Raw genomic sequence first — 17,535 nt, 5'->3', positions numbered from 1 at the left:
TAATCCTCTTCCAGCTGCCCCCATTCTTTCTAACCAAACCTTCTCCAAGCGCCAATGAGGCAACATAGTATTTCTGTGATTCTCTTACTTCCCACTCACCCTTCTTTAGATTGTAAATGGCTAGATGTGTAAGTCCTACAGTAACAGTAATGATAGTAGACCCAAGTTACCAGCAAGTTTGAATAGTATAGCTGTTTGCACATTTCTACTAATATAGGGCCAACGTAAGTTTCTCTTCAGTTTAATATTGTGGTTCTAGCTAAGCAAATGACATGCTAGTCAATTCTTAAAGCATTCACATTTCATGAAGAACTTAATCAATTTGAGAATGCTAATCAAAAACTATCATGATGCTTTAGTAACTAACTTAAAAGGTTGCCCTTTTATCAACAAAAATGTGTTAGTCTTTTCCATTTTTATTTATTTTTCAACTGGTTACGTATGAATTCTCTTTTCCGGCTTTTTAAGTCCCTGGTAATATTTTATTGAGTGTTGAACACTGTGAATTTTATATTGTTAAGTGTAAGAATTTGTTGCACTTTATCTAACAGGGAGTTAAGATATTTAGGGACAGTATAGTACTTTGAAAACTTGCTTTTAAACTTTGTTACAGCAGCTACAGTGTGGTCTTTAGAGTAATTTACCCCTACTAATAAGGCAGGATCTTTTGATGATTATGTGCAAACTTAACTAAAGGCTCAAGGGGATCTCTCTTTAGATTTCTAGAGCGTTCTTTCTGTACAGTTACTCTTCTCTTGGTTTGTGCACCACAAATACTAGCCATCTTGATCTTCCCAAACTCCTATCTCTGTCTTCTCAACTCAGTGACACTGCTGGCCTTTCTTTGGTTTCTTTCTCCCTGTACTGTACCCCGGAAACTGCTTCTAGGCAGTAAGCTGGGGACAACTGCAGGGCTTACTTCATCTGTTTCTCCTCTCAGGGAATGTCTAATTTTCTAACTAGAAAGGCACTTTAATGTAGGAGTATAAATCTGGCTCCTATTATTTTTCCATGGCCAGAAGCAGAAGTAAAAAAGGTGAGTTTCACTCCTGTCTTAACTAGACATAGTCTTTGACCTCCAGGAGTTTTGGATAACAAAACTCCTTGAACAATATAATCTTAGATCTCTAGGAGTTTTGTTGTCTAATGTAATATCCTGATATGTTTCAAGTTGTCTCTTATGCCTGGGATTTATACAAGATAAAGGCAAAGGAACAGTAGGGATGGCAGTCAAGGTTAAGACGCTTGTGCTTGACATAAGGCAATTTCATGGGGAGCCCTATGGCCACATGGGGTTGCAAGGGGGAATACAGTTTGTACATAATAGGTGCTGGGAATAAAGAGGCAGACTTGCAATTCATTTTATGGATGACAGAGGACAATCCTAATAGTTATTTAGATTATAAAAACAGGAGCCTAAAGCAAATTGAAATAATCAAGTTTTCATTATAATTCATCCTTTCTACTAGTTTTCCTTATACAAAGTAAATTCCATCACATCTGAAACTCCAAACTTAGAAAACTAAAAAGAAGTCATCTAAAGATTTTATGCAGAGAATGAAATTGCTTTTTTTTTTTTTTTTTTTTTTGGAGATGGAGTCTTGCTTTGTCACCTAGGCTGGAGTGTGACCTCGGCTCACTAGACTCTGTCTCCCCAGTTCGAGATTCTCTTGCCTCAGTCTCCCCAGTAGGTGGGATTACAGGTGCCTGCCACCACACCTGGCTAATGAAGACACAGAATTTCACCATGTTGGCCAGGCTGGTCTCGAACTCGTGACCTCAGGTGATCCACTCACTTCGGCCTCCCAAAGTGTTGGGATTACCGGCATGAGCCACTGTGCCTGGTCAAAATTGCTTTTTGACGTCTCAAAGGCGAGCTCATCACACCTAACACAGCTAACACAGACTTTCAGTTCAGTAACATTCCATGTAATAATACAGCCTTGGAAGTATTTACAGAGGTCCACACATACCATTTTTTCCTCACAATAATGCTGCAAGATGAGGTCAGAAGTACAATCTTTAAATCACAAATGAGGGCACTGATTTATCCCAGGTCACTAGCTAGTTAGTAAGAGAGCTGGGTCGAGACTCCAGTTTTCTTGACAGCTTCAAAACTCAGTATAATTTAGGTCCTTTGGCTTAATTTTCTTCAACATGGCAGGTTTTAACCTTGCATTGTTCTCATGATCTGTCTGACACTGATAAGTCTAGCAAGAGGCATCATAAGGTTTGCTGAAAAGACGCATGCAAGGGCATGTCACTATGACTTAGAGAAGTCAGGCATAAATGTAGTGAAGATCAGGGCAACAGCTTAGAGCAAAACAACAAAAAACCATCTCATGCTATGGAGCAACTCCAGTGTTTCCATTTAAAACCTTGCTATCCACTACAAAGGACAAAGAAGTTTAGAACATCAAAATGAGATTATTATGCTATGTTCACGATATTGCTTTGGCAGTGCTGCTTACAAAGCATAGGACTTCAATATATTTTCCAAAATAGGTTAAAAAAAGAAACAGTTTAACTGGGGAAAGAGGCCATGGTATTAAGAAGGTAGGTACTGGCTGAGTATGGCAAGAACTACAACATTACATTGTTCAGCCCAATTTTCAGACTTGCTACTATATACCTCTTTTGAGAGCTATTGGGGCCATTCTTGCCTTGGCACACCAGAAGAACTGGAGCTACCAACTTGGTACATGAAGTGAAATGGAATATTCCAAGGTTATATACTAGACTATGAGGTAATACAGGCTAAGTCATACGGTTATAGAAATAATAATAAATAAAGCTACTTTAGAAAAATAAAAAAGATAACTTGGAAGTCCTTCTGCTTGTTTTTAAACATTTTACTGAGTGCAAGCAAGGTTAAATGAAGTTAAGAAGGAGAGCAGCAGGGGAATGAGGAGAAGAGAAGCAGCAGCAGAACAATTAGGAGGCTGGAAGTGCAGAGAGAAGAGATCAGCTTTGGGAAAAAGGACAAGAGAGAAGGAATAACTAAGGATACGTCACAAAGTTCTGTCTTAAAGAAATAAATACATGCTGGTCCACTTCACTTTGCCATTGGCTCCGTCTTAGTGCCTCCTAGAGAGGGTTAGGATTCCAACTTGAAGGTGGAGTCAAATCAAAGCCTAAGGTGAAGGTGGGGTCTGGGCATGTGTATATGCTGGAAATGGAAAACATGTACAATAGGTAAATTGTTTAATATTACAAACACCAGAAAGTAAAGCAAAATGCAACAGAGTCCCTGGGCTAAAAGGAACAAGACAAAGAAGAGTAAGAAAAATGTGTAGGGTGTGAGGTCATCAAAAGCTGAGAAACAGCTTTACATGATGTTCTAGCTGTAAAAGATGATGTAGGTTATACTATTTCTGTAACCTCTGATGTGGTTCATTTTCTTTCTCTTAGTTGCCTTTTCTACTAGGGTTCCTGAAAGAGGCAGTCTTAGGAAGGCACTCATGAGCAAGCTGATGTGAGAACATAAGTATATCAAAGTAAGTAGTTCACACTGATTTGGCTATTTCTCTGCAGGCAGGCAGGCGAGAGTCTAACGCTTCACCTTAATAGTATGGCTCTTTCCTCCAGTCTTCCCTCCAGTATTTACACCAGGTCCCTGAGGACATTAGCTACTTCAAAGTATGAAATAGCTTCCTTAACAAATCCTCTGGGCATAAAGATTTTTTAAAAGTCAGTGTGATCACCTCACTGGAGCCTCCTCAGGTCTGGGTGTGTGGTATCAGTGGTCTCAGAAGGTAGTACACTTGGAAAGCACCTGAAGAGGGAATGTGATAGCTGCATGCGGATCTCTACTGAGATAGAAAAGAATGTCTCCCATTTAGGAAGAGGAGTATCAGCTTTGAGAGCCTTCTGAGTGCAGGGTGAGCAATCAACATCCTGGAGGGTGTTTTATGCTGTTATCAAATTGTAAAATATATTCACTTAATTTACATAAAGCAAAACCCATGCTGCATTATTTATAAATCAGGTATAGGTGTTTCTGACAATAAAGTTCATTAGACTGATTCCATTTATCAATAACAAGCTTACTGTATTAACAGACCACCACATTATAAATGTAGACTGAATGGGGAAAGAAACCTAAATAGCAAAATACATTAACCAACAAAGAAACAGCACTCAAGAATTTCAAAAGTAGCGACCAGTGAGGAACTAAGAGAAGTATACAGACCTTAGTCAGCTACTCAATAATCTCACTGTTTCTGGGTATTTAAATAGTGGAAAAGACACACCTGTGGCAAATCCCTGCCTGGGAGTAACGCCTGAAACCTTTCTGTTTGTGTGGAGACCAAGAACCTACTAAACAGCTGGATAGCAGACACAGGAAAAGTGGCTCGCTGTTGGAACGAAACTGCTTAGCAAAGCCTGACACAGTTATGCCTCTCTTGAAAGATGCTATAAATAAATCCAAATAGTGAGCAGGGTAGCTATGAAATGTGCTCCTTGAGCCTACCATAAGCCAAGAAACCTTAATCTCTTATTTATACACCTCATTTTGCCAAACAAGAGTCAAACGATTTGGAATAAAATATGTATGCTCAACAAAATAACTATAACAGAAACAGAATAGTCCAAGTATCAAAACAGCATGGATAAAACTATGGGACAAAGCATATATAACTGGCATATATACTAACATATAATCCTCTCCCTGTCATTAGAGAAAAGTTCTTTTTACTCTAGAGTGGAGAGAATTAATCATCTGTTTTCACCACTATATAATCTGTTATCTTTTTATTATCATCATTAAAAAATATATTTTTAAAAAAATTAATTAAAATCTAAATGTTCTTGACTTCAGAAATTCTTCAAATAAGGGAAACAAGGAAACTCTTTGAATCATTCCTTGGGCAAATAGTTCTGAGTAAAAGACATGTGAATAAAGAATGATGTCTGTTTAAACGAAATATTTGTTTCTCTAAACAACAAGGACAATAACAAAAATAGATCATTGGTAATTTTAAAGGAAAACTCCAAAACGAAGTCTTCTAAAACATAATCTGAAGAGAATTTTCATACGATACAGCAGTTTTTCAATCAGATCGAGTTTTTTGAAAAAAATTTTAAAACGTTTAATTAATTTATTTTAATAGTGTTGAGGTACAAGTGGTTCCTGGTTACACGGATAAATTGCATAGTGGTAAAGTCTGAGATTTAGTACACCTACACCTGAGTAGTGCACTGTGTACCCAATATACAGTTTTTCATCCCTCACCAACCGCCCCACCTCCCCTCTTCTGAGTCTCCAATTATCCATATTACTCTGTATGCCTTTGTGTGCCCATAGCTTAGCTTTATAAGTGAGAACATATGGTATTTGGTTTTCCATTCCTGAGTTACTTCACTCAGAATAAAGGCTTCCAGCTCTATCCAAGTTGCCATAGAAGACAGTATTTCATTCTTTTTTATGGCTGGGTAGTATTCCATGGTGTATACATACCACATTTTCTTTATCCACTCATCAGTTGATGGGCACTTAGATTGATTGTATATCTTTGCAATTGTCAATTGTGCTGCGATAAACATATATATGCAGGTGTCTTTTATAAATAACTTATTTTCCTTTGGATGGATATTCAGTAGTAGGGTTGCTGGATTGAATGGTAGATCTACTTGTAGTTGTTTGAGAAATCTCCATAGTCCATACAGGCTGTACTAATTTACGTTCCCATCAGCAGTGTGCAAGCATTCCCTTTCCATCACATCCACATCAACATCTACTGTTTTTAACTTTTAAATAATGGTTATTTTGGCAAGGCTGAGGTGAATTTCATTGTGGTATTAATTTGCATTTTCCTGGTTATTAGTAATGTTGAGCATTTTTACATATGTTTCTTGGCCATTTGTATACCTTCTTTTGAGAAATGTCTATTCACGTCATTTGTCCATTTTTTGATGGGACTGTTTTTTCCTTGCTAATTTGAGTTCCTTGTAGATTCTGGGTATTAGTCCTCTGTCAGATACATAGCGTGCAAATATTTCTTCCAATTCTCTGGGTTGTCTGTTTACTCTGATGATTGTTTCTTTCACTATGCAGAAGTTTTTTTAGTTTAATTGGGTTCCATTTATTTTTGTTTTTGCTGCATTTGCTTTTGAGATCTTAGTCATAATTTTTTTGCCTAGACCAATGTCCAAAAGAGTTTTTCCTAGGTTTTCTTCCAGAATTTTTATGATTTAGTCTTCCGTTTAACTCTTTAATCCATCTTAAGTTGATTTTTGTATAAGGTGAGAGATAGGGATCAAGTTTCATTCTTCTACATGTGGCTAGCCAATTATCCCAGCACCATTTGTTGAATAGGGCATCCTTTCCCCATTGTATGTTTTTGTTTGCTTTGCCGAAGATCAGTTGGCTGTATTTGGCTTTATTTCTGGGTTTAATATTCGGTGCCATTGGTTTATGTATCTACTTTTATATCAGTACCATGCTGTTGCTTACCACAGACTTGTAATTTAATTACAAGCAATATAATTTAAATGTTACTTGTAAATAAATAATGAAATAAGTAAAATAATTTAAAATCAAGTAACAAAATGCATTCAGCTTTGTTCTTTTTGCTTAGAATTGCTTTGGATATTCGGGCTCTTTTTTGGTTCCATATGAATTTTAGAATTGTCTTCTCTAATTCTGTGAAAAAGGATTTTGGTGTTTTGATAGAAATTGCACTGAATCTGCAGATTGCTTTGGGTACAGTCATTTTCACAATATGGACTCTTCCAATCCATGAGCATGAGATGTATTTCCATTTGTTTGTCATTTTTTTTTTTTTTTTTTAGCAGTATTTTCTAGTATTCCTCGTAAAGATCCTTCGTCTCTCCTTGGTGAAGCCTATTCCCAGGTATTTTATTTTATTTATTTTATTTTTTGCAGCCATTGTAAATGGAAATGAGTTTGTGATTTGATTCTCAGCTTGGCTGTTGTTGGTATATAGCAATGCTATCGATTTGTATACATTGATTTTGTAACTTGAGACTTTACTGAATGAATGTATCAAATCTAGGAGGGGTCTTTAGGGTTCTCTAGGTATGCGATCATATCACTGGCAGAGATAATTTGACTTCCTCTTTTCCAGTTTGGACACGCTTTATTTCTTTCTCTTGCATGATTACTCTGGCTAGGACTTCTAGTACCATGTTGAATAGAAGTGGTAAAAGTGATTTTTTTTTTTTTTGTTAGCAACAGGGTCTCACTTTGTTGCCTAGGCTGGTCTTGAACTCCTGACTTCAAGTGATTCTTCTGCCTTGGCCTCCCAAAAGTGTTGGGATTACAGGTGTGAGTCACCCAGTCAAGATCAACTTCTAAACCAACCAATTAGAGGTTATAACCGCAGGGAAAGCAATGGACTTTATAAAAGAAAATCTGTATCAACAGCTAATCCATGTCTACATTTATATTAAGAGGCAATAAAATATGCATAGGCAAATGCTAAGCAAAAGCAGGTCAAAGCCAAGGCTAAAAGTTGAGATCAGTGTGTCTAAATTTACACCAAGATTATAATCAGACAAACTTAACTGACAAATATACTTTGCTGGGTTCCATCAAATTTGAGTTCCTAGAGAAAAGAGCCTCAAACAAAAATCAAATACTTATCTTGAAAGGATGATTGATTTAAAAAATTAATGAGCAGTATTATTTGTATGAGGAAAAACAACAAAAATATATCCATTTTGAAAAAAAGAAAAAGCTGATACAGAAAATACATTTTATCAAGGAATGAATCTAAAACTTTTTATTCACCTTAAAACACTCTCTCTACCATGAATACTACGAATATACACATGGCCTGAGTTCCCAAATGCAACTCCCTCACGTATCTAAATCAAAGCCTTCTTTGCTTAGTTAAAATACTGCAACTTTAAATCATTTCTACAGTGAATCAAAAAGCAAACAAAAACCTACCCCAAACATTAATTTTTCACTTAAAAATTTTTTTTTTTTTTTTTTTTTTTGAGACAGTCTCACTCTGTTGCCCAGGCTGGAGTGCAATATTGCAATCTTGGCTCACTGCAAGCTCTGCCTCCTAGGTTCAAGCAGTTCTCCTGCCTCAGCCTCCCCAGTAGGTGGGATTATAGGCGTGTATCACCATGCCTAGCTGATTTTTGTGTTTTTAGTAGAGATGGGGTTTCTCCATGTTGGTCAGGCTGGTCTCAAACTCCTGACCTCGAATGATCCACCCGCCTCAGCCTCCCAAAGTGCTGGGATTACAGGTGTGAGCCACCACATCCAGCCCACTTACAAACTTTTAACAAATTGGACATGGACTACTAACTTTTTGAACTTATATGTGATTAATCCCAACTCTAAGCTAACCACATTATTTTGATTGTGCATCTACAGAAAAGATGTATTCCCTTCAGGTACAGAACCATTTTTAGTAAGACTGATGTTAAAATATACCATCCCTAGTAGGCTGTTAACAAGATTAAAAAATACACATCCCTCAGATAAACACACCCTCCTATGACGGACAGGGGTGGCTTGCACTCTAATGTGCCTTTGCCTCAGTGATGCAGGGTTATTCATGAAGTTAGCTGAGCTCTTTTCTAGAGTTTTTCTTATAAAAATATAATGCTGGCATCCAAAGCTAGATAAACTATAAAGACATCTCTAGGCCAGCACTCTTCCTAGTTTCCCTTATATATTTAAATTAGACTGTGTATGAGCATTTTTTCCATCACAGGAGCCAGTTTGGACAAGAAAGTCACTGGAGTACATGTGTGGTCACAATGTATACAAGGAAGGTGGTTTACCTCACTGGTGTGAAAAGTCATGCCAAGAGGCACTACCTACATCGGCCTATAGGCACAAAGTCAGATAGGCATTTGTTGGTTGGCCTAGGCACTTGAATAGCACAAACAATATCTCTTATTTGGGAAAATGCTTTCAGAGGGAAGGTAGTTATGAATTCGGGTGGTGGTGGGGAAGAACCACTGCATTTTCCAAAAAAGATGAACGAGGCGTTCATTATTCAACTTTATAAATGCTTCATTGGCGACAAGTTTCCCTGTAGGATACTTTTAAGCAGAAAGTTCTTCTAATACATGCAAAATATTTTTATATTTAATTTTTGAAAAATAAAAAAATTTTCAGGCACACATCTGTTTCTGGAAAAAAATAGGCTTGTAGTTTATGCAAACTCTTGTACTACTTATTGTGTGAATTCTTTACCAATATGACATAAAAAAAAAAAGAAAAAGTCAACACCCATAATAAACATTAAGCTCCAGGATCTATTAAAGAACAAATATGAAGAGAAGAAAAAGAGAAAGTAGTTATTACAGTTGTATAGGAATAATTAGTCTGACATTTTGGGAATGCTTTCTTTTCTGAGGAAGAGGCACCATGAGTGCTGTTACTGATAGCACCTTGCCCAGGCTAGATACTGAATGAAAAGCTGAGTCAGAAAATAAGGAAAATAAAGACAAAACTGCTCAATTGTTAAGGGATTGGGACATTGGTAGCATTACATTAATTTTTCAAATTTTCATAATTACAACATTTCTCCCAAGATACCATACAATCTTAAATATCCACATTAAAAAGAGAAAATGTTATTCAATCATCTGGATGTTTTGTCCACAGAAGTCACTTTCTGAATAATTAGAGTTGTTTTATTATGCTGCTTCAGATTGGAATTTCCATAACACTAACAGTGAATTATTTTAATTTCAAATCTGTATTATTTAAGCATGTTGTTTAAATAATTTATCTTCATTCCGTGTTTAAAAAGCCTCAGACTAGCTGGGCATGGTGGCATATGCCTGTAGTTTCAGCTACTTGGGAGGCTGAGGGAGGAGGATTGTTTGAGCCCAGGAGTTCCAGTAGGGGGCTGCACTAAGTTCTGATTGTGTCACTGCAGTCCAGCTTGGGCCAACAGAATGAGGTTTCATCTTTCTCTCTCTCTCTCTCTCTTTTTTTTAAAAAGGCATTGGCTGGGCGTGGCGGCTCATGCCTGCATTCCTAGCACTTTGGGAGGCTGGGGCGGGCGGATCACAAAGTCAGGGGTTCGAGATCAGCCTGACCAACATGGTGAAATCCTGTCTCTACTAAAAATATAAAAATTAGCTGGGCGTGGTGGCCTGTGCCTGTAATCTCAGCTACTCAGGAGGCTGAGGCAAGAGAACCGCTTGAACCCAGGAGGTGGAGGTTGCAGTGAACTTAGATCACGCCATTGCACTCCAGCGTGGGAGACAGAGCAAGACTCTGTCTCAAAAAAAAAAAAAAAAAAAACAAAAGGCATCAAACTATATTCAGTGGCTTATCTTCCACAGACACACACACTGTATCTTTCAGTAACATATCCTTAAGTTGACCATTGCTAACTTAATATTAATAATTCTGATGTAGCAACCTGTTCTGGTATAAAACAATATTATCTGAGAATATTGTTACTAAATAGCTACTTGGGAGGCTGAAGCAGGAGGGTTGCTTGAGTCCAGGAGTTTGAAGCTACAGAGAGCTAAGATGATGCCACTGCCCTCCAGCCTGGGAGACAGAGCAAGTCCCTCTCTCTAAAAATTAACTAACTAGCTAACTAACAACAACAAAAAAAACAAACGAAACCCTTAATTCCTAAACCTTACTAAATGTAGGTGAGTTCTGAAGCGGGTGAGGGACACACTGGAACTTATGATAACCATTTTCTCTATTTTTTTGTGAATGTGTGAAAAACCCACTTCAGCCTGTTTGTTGTTAAAGGAGAGTCCAGAGGCCTTCTAGTTCAAACATTTTACCTAATATTTCCTGTATGTACTTAAAATTATTGCATCTTCACTCAGTTAAAATTTCCTACAATTCATTAAAAAATGATCAGTCTGATCTTTTCTCAATTATACTGAACTGGTAAGATTTTACTGTACCTGCTGTTACAGAACACACCAATCAGAAACCTGAAATGCATGCATGGACAACTCTGTAATAGTCAAAAAAGAAACAGAAAAGGAATCACAGATTACCACTCTAAGGGATTTACCTTCCTACTTTAAAAATGCTGGTAGCACTTTATAGGCCAAGTAAAGTTGACAGATATTCCCTGGGTTAGAAGTAAGGAAACAGAGGTAAGGAAAAGACACATGAAGATGATAAACACAAGACTATATTTTCTTATTTACCAAATGGAAGCAATTTTTCCAAAGGCCCTTTTTGTTAGATTAAGAGATGAGGATGAAACTTTAAACTTTAAAAGCACTTTTTAAGGTATCCCATGTATCAGCAAATATGGTAAAGTCTAGTTTTAACCACCTTTAAAAGAATCAAACCTATCAAGGACAAATATTTAAGCTATGAAAGTAACAAGGTTTTAGCAGGTCAGCATTTCTAGATACGAATCTACCAAAAGAGAATAAACAATTAATGTTCCTTTTCACCAAGACAAATTCGATGTTTGAGGAGGTTATCAAATTGTTGGTTATAAATAAAGACTTGCCTACACAAAGCAGAAATACCACGGGCTATATAGGAAATCCTTCCTTTGTCATGAAGTCATCTCTCACCTGAAGCCATCAATTCTTTCTTGGTAACTCTTTAAGTCAAAGAGGGTCAATCCTTTTGACTTGGTTCACAAATAGGCAATCAATACAAGACCTAAGCCTACAATGGGGTAATTCTAGCTTTCCTTTCTCATTCAGTATTTCCTAGAAAATCATTCTTTGATATAAGTGCTGCAAACAAATGGATCTTTTTGTTTGCATTATTATACACCAGTATCTCTTGCAAGACAACTAAAGAAATGGTTTATTTTTACAGAATTGACAAAGTAGAGAAATCATCCTTTTAACATCATTAAAATTTGCATTTACAAATACATAGGGGTCAAGGTAAGAATCTAAGATTTGCTATTTTCTATTTCTGTTTTTTTAAACCAAATTTATGATAGTTCAGAATCACTTCTGTGTATTTTTAATTCACAAAATGGAAATGTTCTCTTTATGACATATATTCCCTGATTTTATTCATCCCTCTTAAGGAGCCTTCAATTTTTCTAGAACCTCAACAGTAAGAACAGCATTACTTTCAAACGCATCTGAGTAAGCCTATGGGAACCTTCAGGGGAGGGAATCCGGTCCCAGGATTCTACAGATAATACTGAGCTGGAACCCAAAGCCTTTAATAAATGTTTGGAACTTGTTTACTCTCTTGTTATTGAAAATGCCAGGTAGATTGATTAATAGCACCTATTTAATGTTTACTTAGACAATAGGAGCAAAGTATGAACTGTATAACCACAGTTTTCCTTTCTTTGTATGAGATGTCAGAGAAGTAAACAACAATAACATAGAGTCTCTCTATATCCATATTTGGAAGTATTGATTAGAATGACTTTTAGAACTTAGCAGGTAATAATAGAGAAAACAGTTTGAAGTTAGCTATATGTTGTACCATGTATTTTTTTCCCACAAGAAAACAGTTTGAAGTTAGCTATATGTTGTACCACATATTTCTACTTAATATTTTCACTTTTAAAAAAGACATAGGCATCAGAAGAAATCTGGTATCTAGGCAGTCAACTATAGTTACTGTCCTAGGAAAAAAATTCTTTTCTTTTGCAGTCCTGCTAAAACAGTCTGCTTTGAAAACAGGTAGACTCATCATTTTACAGGTTTACCTGAATTTCAGTTAAAGAAATTGTTCTTTGTCAGTTCTCAAGTATAGCAAAATGAGACATGTAGAAGCAAGGTCCATGCTATTGTGTAAGTACTAAAATCCTGAGGTGTTATATGTACCTTTACTGAGTATTACTGAGGTGTTACATGTACCTATCATCAGTCTAGCAGCTCCCCAACTTGGTATAAATAATCTACACAAATACAAATGTGCTGAAATAATTAATCTGACTTTATGGTTCCCACCCACCAGCAGTCACTATCAATTATAAAATTTTAATATTTATGAACACAATTTAATATTTACTAACACTAGTTCAAAGACAACCGATTAATAACAATCAAAGCTAAGGTATCAGAGACTATTTATAAATAAGAATTGTATTCATTGCTTAAAAAATGAGCCTTAAGTGATCTGAAACAAAACGCTGTGATGTTGGAGAATGAAGAAGGAAACAATCTCCCAAGCTTTTATAGATCGCTAAAAAAGAGCCACTGGGAGCAAATTCTTTTCTTTTGCTCAGTCCATTTAAGAAGAATAAAGCTCTTACCAATGAAGCTGCAGCTGTGCTCACCCTCAGTTTAATCACTATACATGGCTGAGGGTTAATTAGCTGCCATTCTTAGCCCTATTTGTTGTTCTAATACAGATTAGCACACATCTAAGACTGGAGTAACCGATACTTGATTTTTATTTGAAAGGGGATTTGGGGAGAGGGAGCGGCTCATCCATCCCGAATGTTGATGTTTGTGGGTATGCTTAGAGCATTTTCATTTGACCTGACCTGTATAGTTCCGCCTGTTTGAAGAGAGACAGACAAAGACTTCATGGTTGCTTACAAATGCAAGCCCCTGCTGGTCCAGGCTGCACCACAAGGCAGCTATGGTCTGAAGGCAGGTGACAATGGAACGAAACACACAGGCCAGGGTTAGAGCCCAGATGATTTCCTCCAAGAGCAAAAGAGAGACAAATCACATACCGTTTACAGATTACCTTAAGTCCTCACTTAATGTGGCTGATAGGTTCTTAGAAACAGCAACTTTAAGAAAAATGATGTACTCTATGCCATAGGAACTTAACTCTCGTTTTGATCAATTAGCCTATGGTAAAATTAGTTTCATTATACACTACATCATTTCACTTAAAGTTGCAGTTTCTAAGAACCTACTGATGACATTAAATGAGGACTTATGTTACATTGTTAGTATGTCTAATTTTTAGCAACTAAAATAACGTTATGAAGAATTTCAAACATATCCAAAACCAGAATAGTATAAAGAGCACCCATGTACTCAACACTCAGATTCAACAATCATAATGGTCAATCTCAATGTCTTCCACACCCCTCCTCACCTAAAATCTTTCTGATCATTTTGAACTAAATTCCATATATCAAAGAATTTTATTTGCAAATAGTCCAGTATAGATGCCTAAAAGGTAAGGACAGGTACAATTCCATTATCATGCTCAAATGTTTCTGGCAATAATTTCTCACTATCAAATGTTTCATTTTCAACTTTCTGATTGTCTAATAAGTCATATGCTTTGGGGGAAATTTTTAAATGATATATAATTGCGTTTAGAACAAAACAAGCTCAAAAACACTTTAGAAAGTAACAATAGTAGAGCAGAAAAATAGAAATGAGATTAATGAAATATTTCCAGATGATATACAGACTTACACACTTTTCAAGAAGGAAAAAAGGTTAGAAATATTTCTAGTCACAATCTGTAAATCAAGCATCAAGTACAGGAAAATTGTTGATCTCCTAATTGTCAGTGTTCTCAGAATAGTTAATTTTGTATGAGGTAAAGTACCCATTTTTTAAAATAGGTCTGAAGACCATAATATAAGCACATTTTAAATAACCGTTAAAGAAACAGATTTCATATAAAGAATATTACTAAACATTTAAGAGTTTTAAAAAAGCCCATGAAATAGCAAAAACAAACATCAAAAGATGAAACCAAATAAATTTTATATGTGTTAAATAATGACTTGAGAAGAAAGTACTTGTAAATAAGAGCATTCTATAAAATACAGAAATTTGATTGCCAATAGTATTCTCAACTTTGGCAATTCACAAATTAAATCATGTTTAGTCAGCAAGACTAAACTTAGAAAAATCCAGATAACATCTGACAAATAAGAACGCTCTATCAGGCTCAATAAACACCATCAAGAAGTGGTGGTTTAGTAAGACCGGCAGTTAGATCTACCCAGACAACTGCATTCAACACAGCATGATTTTCGATGGTGCACCCATCAATTGGCTGATAACATTTGGACATTTGCCACCTGAGAGATAATCCTACTAAGTCAGGGTTCAGCTCTTTTCAGATGGTAAAATTCAAGTGTCAACGTTGAGGTGGTGGTGTTAGATACTATTCAATACTATCTTCTTAATTAAATTCAGCTGAGTACGTGTTTATCAGTCATCTATTGTGGGCCCATTTGGTGTCCTAAATGTGCTGGGAAATATCAACAACACATTATCATTTACAAATCGTTTTCACATATATCACCTCATTTTAACCTGACAGGAATCCAGTGATTTAGGTAGGGCTGGTACTAATTCCAATTTTATATCAAAAACTGAGCCGTGGAAAGTTAAGTGACCCATCCAAGGTGATACGACTAATAAACAATGTAGCTGGTTTTCAAATCCACATCTGCTGTCTACAACTATCATGGTGATAAGGATGGGTAGCCATACCCTAAAAAACATTTGTATTGGAATGGACAAAAAATTCTTAAAGAGATAAGTGCAAATTACAAGAAGAGTATGAAAAGGATTTAAAAAGTAACTTTATGTATGGAAAAGAGTGAGAAAGTATTTTTTTTAGGTTTGTTAAATTTGTATCATAAGACAAGGCCTACTTTTGAGCTGACAGCATTTCCGGGTTAAAATAGCTTCAAAGATTCAGTGTAAGAAAAATCTTGTTTATTTATATTCTATCAAACTTGTATTTGTGATAATTTGAAGATAGACTTAAGACAAACTTCAATCTAACCTAAAGCATAAAAACCTAAAGTGACTGAAAGTATACCAGGTAACAGTGTGAAATAAATTCATTAAACAAAAGAATGGACATTTGATTACTTTAAGATAAACAACTCTATTTAAGATTCTAGAAGTGTCAACATTCATAAAAATGAGGTACCAATTTTTATATGTGTTAAAAGTGTGATAAACTAAATGTTAGCACATATTTTACCAATACTATTCTAGTCTCATATGAGGCAGGCTGTCTCTGGTTTTATGGAATATTATTATTTTCAGGCTTGTTCTTACTATCAATAGCATTATTTTCAAAATCTATTTCTTTTACTTATGTGATTCTGCTTTAGTTAGGAGTGATTTTTAAGTTTTTGCAGAATGCATTTGTAATTTTCTGAAACGCAGCAAAAAAAACTAGTTCACCGGATAGAAGTCTTTTTGATTGCTGAGAGAAGGCTTTGGTGGAATGAAATCTATTTCTTTAGGTGGGAATATCTGTAGAGAGAACAGGCTCTCATATTCAGGCTTATTCAGGATAACAGATTCCATTTCAGCTGACTTGGAGGCAAAGCAGGCCAGGCTTCAAATCAACTCGAAAAAAAAAAAAAAAAAAAAAAAAAAAAAGCCTTCTTGCAGCATTACCTCCAAAGAGGTTACACAGTCACAGACAAATGGGATTAAAATGGGAACAACAGGACTGAAAGAACATCAACTTTAAATTAGTGTAGCATTATTGACGTTTACTATCTGTAGTAACGTATGAATTAATTCAAAAAATATTTTATAATGATCCTGCAAAATTTTATTTTTTTGGCATTAAAAATCCTAATTTGTCACTTTAAAAAAGTTTTTATTGCTGAAAAATAAAAAAGTACAAAAGTAGAAAGATTGTTATTTCTTGATGTTTTATAAAACAGCCAGGATCCTAAGTGACCCCACTGACACTCACCATTTCTCTTTTGTGTAAAATTTCATGTATCTAGTAAAGACAGTTTATTCTTGATTGTAAAAGAGGGAATCTCACGCAATATTTAAGCTATTAATTAAATACTCGAAAAAGAATTCTCCCACTCAGAACATCAATGAAGACCCTATAGCTATTTTTGTATTTTCAAAAAAAGCCAATTTGTAAAGAAATGGCCCAGGAATTAAGAATTTTCAGTGTTAAGCACACCAGCAAGCCATAAAGGCCTGGTTATAGACTTTTTAATTTTCTTGGGCGGTGTCTTTCCTTGTTTACTTTTGGGGTATTTCCTACAACAGACCATTCAGAACCGTGCTAATAGCTTGTAGGGATGCACAGTTATTAAGATGCCAAAAAGGTCACGTCTGCATGGTGCTGCCTGGTCGTTATCCAACTGTAATAGCCCACATTCCTCAAATTAACATCTTCTAGTAGGCATCTAATTAAAGATTAAGCTATTCAACTTGAATTTTTATTATTGTTTGGCAGGATAGTTTAATTCATTCCTTAAATGCACTTTCCCATCTAAAGTGATTTTTCATTAATTTTTACCACACCATGCTTTTTCCTCTTTAGCAAATAATAGATCTTAAAAACACTAACGAGAAGATCCAATTTAAAATGGAAACAGTTATATACTACGAAAACTTAAAATCAATAACAGTAGAAGTAGCAGTGGTGGTGGTGGTAGTAGTAGTAGCAAAAAAGTTACGAAGGTCTGACATTTAAATCTTGAGAAGTTCCAATTCAATACTAGATTTAAAGTCTCTTACCAGGGTTGCAATCTGTAAGAAGTGAGCAGATGGAGAGGAGAACTTTAGAAATAGTTAAAGCTGGACTCCAGTTGTCCTTTAGTATGTCCAGACAGATCACGCCTTGGCTGTTAATATTACAGTGATAGATTCTTGTTCGGAAGGTAACCTAGAAGAAAATGTAGTTATATTTTG

At 35.8% G+C, this 17,535-nt stretch overlaps 1 protein-coding gene across 3 annotated transcripts in view; it reads right to left on the bottom strand.

The window, feature by feature from the left end:
• UBE2E2 (ubiquitin conjugating enzyme E2 E2) overlaps positions 1–17,535 on the bottom strand; it is a 365,295-nt gene that overhangs the window by 37,569 nt on the left and 310,191 nt on the right. For all 3 annotated transcript variants that reach the window (XM_032267656.1, XM_032267665.1, XM_032267673.1), the window contains exon 5: positions 17,362–17,509. In XM_032267656.1, coding sequence (XP_032123547.1) covers positions 17,362–17,509 — 148 coding nt within the window. The remainder of the gene's footprint in view (positions 1–17,361; positions 17,510–17,535) is intronic.

The sequence above is a fragment of the Sapajus apella genome, unplaced genomic scaffold, assembly GCF_009761245.1.
Source record: "Sapajus apella isolate SASKATOON/1434 unplaced genomic scaffold, GSC_monkey_1.0 scaffold4, whole genome shotgun sequence".
Classification (NCBI taxonomy): Eukaryota; Metazoa; Chordata; class Mammalia; order Primates; family Cebidae; genus Sapajus; species Sapajus apella.
This window is presented reverse-complemented; position numbering and strand designations above follow the sequence as displayed.